Source organism: Onychomys torridus, chromosome 21 (assembly GCF_903995425.1).
Source record: "Onychomys torridus chromosome 21, mOncTor1.1, whole genome shotgun sequence".
NCBI lineage: Eukaryota > Metazoa > Chordata > Mammalia > Rodentia > Cricetidae > Onychomys > Onychomys torridus.
Window position 1 is genome coordinate 16,641,164 of NC_050463.1, and position 7,880 is coordinate 16,649,043.

The 7,880-nt window shown below is 48.0% G+C and overlaps 1 protein-coding gene and 1 non-coding gene across 2 annotated transcripts in view; both read left to right on the forward strand.

Moving 5' to 3' along the window:
• Positions 1 to 7,670, forward strand: part of Stpg4 (sperm-tail PG-rich repeat containing 4) — a 50,191-nt gene extending 42,521 nt beyond the window's left edge. The window contains exons 5-6 of the mRNA XM_036170503.1: positions 5,498 to 5,602; positions 7,515 to 7,670. Of these exons, the coding sequence (XP_036026396.1) occupies positions 5,498 to 5,602; positions 7,515 to 7,670 (261 nt within the window). The remainder of the gene's footprint in view (positions 1 to 5,497; positions 5,603 to 7,514) is intronic.
• Positions 1,957 to 2,138, forward strand: LOC118572056. The gene has a single exon (XR_004943433.1). It is a non-coding gene; the product is annotated as a U2 spliceosomal RNA (small nuclear RNA).
• Positions 7,671 to 7,880: the final 210 nt, after the last annotated feature.

A 7,880-nucleotide genomic window follows, 5' to 3' on the forward strand; every position in this document is an offset into this window, starting at 1 on the left:
GTTTCTGCTGGCCCCAAGTTCTGGGCTTAAAGCCAGGCTGCAATTCTGTTCTCTCCTGGGGCTAAGTGTCAATGGCCTGTTGTGCTGGCTAGTTTTATATCAGCCTGACACAAGGTAGAGTCATCTGAAAGGAGGGAGCCTCAACTGAGAAAATGCCCCCCTAAGATCCAGGTATAAGTTATTTCCTTATGGCCCAGCCCATGGTGGGTGGTGCCATCCCTGGCCTGGTGGTCCTGGGTTCTGTAAGAAAGCAGGCTGAACAAGCCATGGGGAGCAAGACAGTAAGCAGCACTCCCCCATGGCCTCGGCATCAGCTCCTGCCTCCAGGTTCCTGCCCTGTTTGAGTTCCTGTCTTGACTTCCTTTCATGGTGAACTGTGACATGGATGTGTTCCATCACAGCAGTAGTAACCTTAAGAAAGACATCTCTGCAGTGGTCAATTCTGGGAAACTCAGAGATACCAAAGCACGGCCCAAAGGAAGGCAAGGCTTAGGGACCACTTCTCTTGACTGTTTGAGAGGGGCTGATGGCTTCTACCGAGCCCCATCCCTCCTTCCTGACCACATCACACACCAGGGAAGCCAAAGCTCCAGGCCGCCTTCTATGATGCGGTGATCTGGCGGTCCTCAGTGTGGGAGGCGTCAGAAATCTCAACTTCAGAAGGGCGGGCACAATGCAAATGGTCGCTTTCAAAGCCTCCTCTTTGAACTCGGTTGAGAAATGGCATCTCCAGCCTCCTGTGCACTTTGCTGTCCTTGTGGGAGGGAGTTGGATGGAGGACTCCACTGGAACTGCTTTCTGGCTGTTGCAGGACCAATCTCACCTGGCACAGTTACAGCTTTCCCTGGCATGCATTCCTGTGGCTTTGGAATATGCTTTGGGGACCATATCCACTCCCCTAATGTTACCACTGGATGATTCCATCTGTCACATGTGGCGGTAATTTCTCCGTTTCATGCCTTAGTCCCTGTGATTCAGAGGACCGCCCATGCAGGGCAGCTGCCGGGTGGCAACAGGAACACATCAGTTCTCATCGGGGTTGACACTCAGACTCCCACGGGATTCCCGACTTGGCAACTCAGGAAAAGAAAATCACTTAGGGAAAAGTGGGCAGGATGCCGCATTTCAGTTCATGCCAAAGGCAGGGCCCTAGGTGCAGACCGGATGCCACACTCAGCATCATCTTTGGCTGGCTACTCAACTGGCTTGAAAGTTTCCATTGTCACAGTGGTGGGGGGAAAGAAAAGGCTGAAGAAATGGTCTCTGCAAAATTCTCACGACTTTTACTTCTTTGTTCATGGTCCCTCAATGCAGGTTCAGGCAGAGTTGACACCATGTAGAGACCTCCCTAAAGATGACCTCTGTCACCTGCGTGCATCAGTTTGAGACATTCGCGTTTTCATCTCGGCTGTGATTTATGAAAATGAGTGCCTCCATCATCTGTCCCTTGGTGATCAGACTTGTCCCTGGCTATTAGCAACAGACTGCTCTCAGGGCAGAGTGATTGAGAGTGCAGTCCTAATTGTACCGCTGTTGTGCCCGCCAGCGGCATGGGAGCCTGGCTCATAAATCCCTTGAGGATCTGTGGTCCAGGCACCTGTTCTGCCAAGTCCCCAGGGCCTGCCTGCAAGAGTCCTACTGAACAGCAGGCTCTACCGGGCCTATCTGTATTCTGACCTCGTGCTGACTTAGCTCTTCTCTTCTCTTCTTTCCTTTATCCAATTTCCATGGTCACTTACTTATATACTAGCTATGGTTTTTTTCATATTTTGAGAGTTTTTGTTCGTTATAGAGAAATGAGAAAATATAGATCATTGCCAGGTGGCGATGATGCACGCCTTTAATCCCAGAACTCAGGAGGCAGAGGCAGGTAGATCTCTGTGAGTCCGAGGCCAGCCTGGCCTACAGAGTGAGTTCCAGGACAGCCAGGGCTACACAGTGAAATCCTGTCTCGAAAAACCTTCTAGCTATGATCAAGTCTAACATCTGTTCACATCAGTTTAATATCCAATGTACCCTCTACCTGAAGATAATATAGTAGTTGGACTCTTGGAGCTGGGGAATGGAATAGGAGCTAGTTGGGCCCACCCCACACTTTGGCCTGTCATATCAGTGATTCCAAGAATGGTGTACTCCTTCCTGGGACTTGAAAACTTACACACTGGACATGGTAGCCCATGCTCTTCACTCAGAGGCCGGCAGAGGGCTGTGAATTTGAAATAAGCATGGTGTACATATGGAGAACCTGTCTTGAAAAACAAAACAAACAAAAAGCCATTTTATAGTCATACAACACTGAGTCAAATTACTTAACCAGGAACACATCACTAGTCACTTAGTGTAGTTTCAATTTTTTGCTTTTGGAAGCAAAGTCACTGTGAACATCTGTGGCTAGAAATTTATCCAATTCACGTTCTTTCTTTCTTTCTTAGGATGAATGCCTACATGTGGAAAGGCTAGGTTAAAAGAATACACATTTTCCAAAAGATTTGTTTTCGTCCTTTAAATGTTTGTGTGTGTGTGTGTGTGTGTGTGTGTGTGTGTGTGTGTGTGTGTGCATGTGAGTGCAAGTACCCTGAGAGACCAGAAGAGGACGTCAGATCCCCTGGAACTGGAATTATAGGCAGTTCTTAGTCCCTATGTTGAGGCTGGGAACCCAACCTGGGTTTTCTGCAAGAGCAGTGTGCTTTCTTCCTTACTGTTATTTTATTCTTCTTCCTCTTCTTCTTCCTCCACCACCTCCTCCTCTTCCTCCTCCTCCTCTTCTTCTTCCTCTCCTTCCTCCTCCTCTTTCTCCTCCTCCTCCTGCCTCATCTCTTTGCAGTATGTACTCTTAACCACCGAGCTATCCCTCCAGCCCCTTGATACTGTTTTTAACTTCATACTGGGAACACACAGCCTATGGTTTGGGATGCAGGGCTGTGCCAGGATGCTTACCTAGTGTCACGAGGCCCTGGGTTTGATCCCCACACCACAAAAAAACCAAACCAAAACAGTATCCATACCTGGACATGTGAGGCTGAATATTACAGAGAGCCCTCCTCTACCCGCTCAACAGCGATTCTGGACATTTCCCCACTTTCTCTTCCATCTCCAACACATTCCTTCATTTGTTTTAGGAGCAGAGCCAAGACATTCTGCCAGAATCATTTCTGGTTTTTATCCTGCTCCACCCTTGAAGCCACAAGCACTATTTGAAAGTGGGAGAGAGGTTCTTGCTCTCCCACCCCAGCTTCCCCTTTGCCTCTCTCCCCACCTCTGAACCAATGTGTGCATTTTAAAGCAGATCCTACCAGCCCACTGCAGAGACTTTGATCAAATTATTCTTCTGCCACCATCCCCGAGGAGTCCCATGCTTGCTAACCCTCAGGTCATTTTCCTCCTCTCCTCTTGGCTTCTCTACACCCATCCCCTCTCCTTTTTCAGTTCTTTTTCTAGAACACAAGCTAAGTAAGTGCTCTGTCCTTGAACACCACTGTGGTGGTTTGAAAGAAAATGGCCCTCAAAGGGAGTGGCGTTGTGAGGAGGTGTGGCCTTGTTGGAGTGGGTGTGGTCTTGCTGGAAGAAGTGTGTCATGATGGGGGCGGGCTTTGAGGTCTCTTGTCTCAAGCTTCACTCAATGTGACAATCAGTTGATTTCCTGTTGCCTCTGAGTCCAGATGTAAGGACTCTCAGCTTCAGCACCACATCTGCCTACATGCCGCCATGATGATAATGGACTGAACCTCTGAAACTGTAAGCAAGCCACCCCGATTAAATGTTTTCCTTTATAAGAGTTGCCGTGGTCATGGTGTCTCTTCACAGCAATAGAAACCCTAGCTAAGACAACCACCAACTGTCCTCTTTTCCATTTGGGAAGAATACTACTGTTACCTTTACTGTTATCCGGTTATGAATGAGTTCTCTCATTGAACATTTGCATTTCCTCCTTTGTGAATTGTTCTCTGTTAATTTCCCTGCTGAGTGTTTGCTGTTTTTGAACTTGCCATTTGTGTTTACCCAATAGCATTTTGCTTGCACCGGTGAATTGCCGGGACTACTTTTTTAGACTCAGTCACAGATATATGCCTTCATAGGAAAGTCAGTATGCTTTCTAAAGCCAACAGCTGATTTGCAATTTACAGCTCACAGTCAGACAAGCAGGGCAGACTGGCTGGAGGTGTGTGCATGCAAGGGGAACTGAGTGTGGGACAGGAGCCTGCAGGCACTGGAGATCCCAGCAGGGACATGGAGAAACACCCTGCATGCCTAGTTTATGTCAACTTGACAAAGGCTAGAGTCATCTGAAAGGAGGGAGCCTTGATTGAGAAAATGTCTCCCTAAGATCTGGCTGTAGGGCATTTTCTTAATTAGTGATTGGTGGGGGAGGGCCCAGACCGTGGTGCCACCCCTGGGCTGGTGATCCTGGGTTCTATAGGAAAGCAGACTGAGTAAGGCCATGGTGATCAAGCCAGTAAGCAGCACCTCTCCATGGCCTCTGCATCAGCTCCTGCCTCCAGGCTCCTGCGCGGTGTGAGTTCCTGTCCTGACTTCCTTCAATAATGAACAATGATATAGAAATGTAAGCCAAATAAACCCTTTCCTCCCCAACTGGCTTTAGGTCAAAGTGTTTCATCAAAGCAATAGAAACCCTAACTCAGACACACTCTCAGGTCACTCAGTCTCTCTCCCTCCTCTCATGGTTATTATACCTGGGGTAGGTAAGACAGATATAGCATGCTTACTATTCTGAGTTCTTTTTTTTTTTTTTTTTTTTTGGTTTTTCGAGACAGGGTTTCTCTATGTAGCTTTGGCACCTTTCTTGGAACTCACTCTGTAGCCCAGGCTAACTTTAAACTCACAGAGATCCACCTGGCTCTGCCTCATGAGTGCTGGGATTAAAGGCATGTGCCACCACCGCCTGGTGCTACTCCAGCTTCTTATGAATTTAGGTCACACTCATATAAGATCCTGTAGCTAGAATTTTTCTACCCTGACCACCCACTCCCTGTCCAGGCAGCTTCTTCCAAATTACCACACAGAGACTTAATATTATTTATAAATGATTGGCCAATAGCTCAGGCTTGTTACTGGCTAACTCTTACAACTTAAATTAACCCATATTTCTATTTATTCTTTGCCACGTTGCTCATGAATTATTACCTCATTTTCTACATGTCCTGCTTGCTTGGTGGCTGGCTGGTGTTTCTTCTGACTCCACCCTTCTCCTTCCCATCATCCTTAGTTTGGTTGCCCCACCTATACTTTTTGCCCAGCTACTGGTCAATCAGCATTTTATTAAACCAATTCGAGTGACAAATCTTTACAGTATACAAGAGAATTATTCTGCAGCACGATCCTGCAAGCCCCAGTCTGGGAACTTTCTATCACATCATTGATCATGTGTTTATTTGTAGAAGGCAAATAATGCCTTAAAATACACCAAATGTTAGTGAAAATGATCTCTCTCTCTCTCTCTGTCTCCCCCCCCCCCACTCCTTTTAAAAATATTTTTCAGCATGAAGGCCCTGGACCAGGTGAATATAACTTAAAAGCACCCTCAGTAGGCTCCATTACTTCTTGTTTTCGATCTAAGGTTCCCCGATTCTTGCCTGTTGGCTCAGTAAGTATTCCAAGAGAGACACCTATCTGTGTGCAGGGTGGGGGGGGGGGGTTGGGGTGGGGAGGAGTGGGTGGATGAGGGTGGGAGGATGGGGTGGGGGATGGGCAGCCTTAGGGGTTGCCACTCACAATGTAGGTTGCATTGAATTACCAAGGCTTCGGTTAAACCTCCAGTTACTTCTGTCTTAAAGGCAGGCCACTGAAGGCTCTTAGGTTGGCCAAGCCTGGGAGTTATTCCAGAAAATAACATTGTAATTACCTCAGTGGCCTTTTCTCTTTTACATGGGAAAATCTCCTCCCTGTGAAAGTGTCTACCAAGGCTGGGAGATGTTTGGAGTTAGGCCCCCCCAGGCACAGAGAGAGTCTGCTTGTCAGTTTTTTCTCAGGGAAGATGCTCTGTCTCTGGGTACCTGAGTCTGTAGGCATCTGCTCAAGGGATTACTTTTTTGACACATTTCACATCTTATACTGCCTGATGGATTGTCTCACTTAAGCCTCGTCCTAGAAACATTTTCCCCACTCTCAAAATGAGTGTGTTTTCCTGTTGGGTGATAGACCTGATGTAGGGACTCCACAACGTTCCTTTGTAGGCCACTGGCAAGAGCAGTTGGTCCTTTGGATGTTAACCACCCCCATCCCCTGGGGTCTGGATGCTGCCCTGTCACACAAGCAAAGGCAATTTCCTCTGAGGGACAGACACTTCCTATGAAGGATATTCGGGTCTCTCGAGAAGCAGCAGGAACCCTTCCTGAAGGATGGGGCTTTCTAGGTGTCTAATGCAGCTCTCCTGGTACCAGAATCAGCCGTCTATTTCCGTCTGGTGTGGGACCATCCCCTCCCTGGTGCTCTGGGCAGTGCATCACAGCCATTTGGGTGGTAAAAGGACCGCATGCAGAAGCCCGACAATTTCTTGGCAATATTTTACAGGGGTCAGGTCCCAGCTGCACTTGGGAGGCCTCTTTGCTTCCAAATAGTGTCGTGGGCGTGGAGGACAAGGAAGGCGTATCTGGAGTCTGTGTAAATATTAACTCTGTTTCTCTGGGACCAATCTAGAGCCTGCATGAGAGCTATTGGCTCTGCTTACTGAGTCCTTTAGTTTCTAGGTGTTGGTCCTGATTCAGGCACCTCCAAGTCAACAACTATTGCATATTCTGCATATTGGAGTCCCTCTTTTACAAGAACTTTGTCTGTGTAGAGGACCAAGTCAGGGTTTGCCAATGGTTGGTCTGAGAGATCGGGACGAGCTATCCAACTATCCATGAGGACCTCCTCACAAGAGTGGGCCGACTCCCCTTCCTCTTCCTGGTATGAGAAGTCTGTTATCAGCCAATGCCAAACATGGGAGAGAGAACACAGCCTTTTCTTCAATAACACAATTGGCTTTTAAAATAAAAGAATATTGGTGCCATGCTACTTTGAGCTTTAACAAGTTATTTGGTCTAGAAAGACCTCGCCTATTGTAATCTTGCCCGTTTCTTGTGGATGTTGGCCCCGATCAGTTGCCTGGGTGACCATCCTGTAGGGTCCTAGTCTGAACAATCAGTTGCTCTGCTTAATCCAAGAGGACAGCTGTCCCAGAGGCTGTCCCAGGCTGTGCCTTGAAGCAGTGTGCATGGCCAATATGTCCAGGCTATGTGGTGCGTGGCCTTCTCCATCACACGAACATTGGAGGACCTCCAGATCCCCTTGAAGGCTTCTGTGGGTCGGTTGCTTCAAGCCACAGGTAGACTTGGCAGGCTCCCGAAAGGTGGCACTTTTTCCTTTTTCAGCTTCCTGAAAAGAACAGTTTGACTCAGCCATGTCTAGCATCACACCACAGCTAACATCCTGGTCACTGATGGATACATATATGACAGAGGCCTCTGGACACTACAGCGTAGCGGAAAAACCTCTATGGCCTAATGACATTGTAGTACAAGGTAGTACAAGTTTGTGGTGACAAAGCCACTAGCCTGTCTGTCGTGTGCAAGTATGACACTGTCCTACAGGACTGTTCTCCTGGACAAATGGTCACCATCTTCACTGTCTGCTTGGTGACCACTGATGTTCCCTCAGAAGGAGGGACCTAGTCACATGAGTGCCCAGCCGTGCCACTCTGGCTGTTATATCAACTCTGTACTAGTTGTACATGGCCTCAGTGGGGAGCTTCCAGGTATGCAGGCTGGGAAGGACTAGGCAGGAAGTCATTGTCTACACAGCCGTGTGGGAGCTACCATCCACACTGGTTGCAAACCTTCCAGCCTGACTGCCTTAAGGCTACCCACACTCCTTTCCTCTGT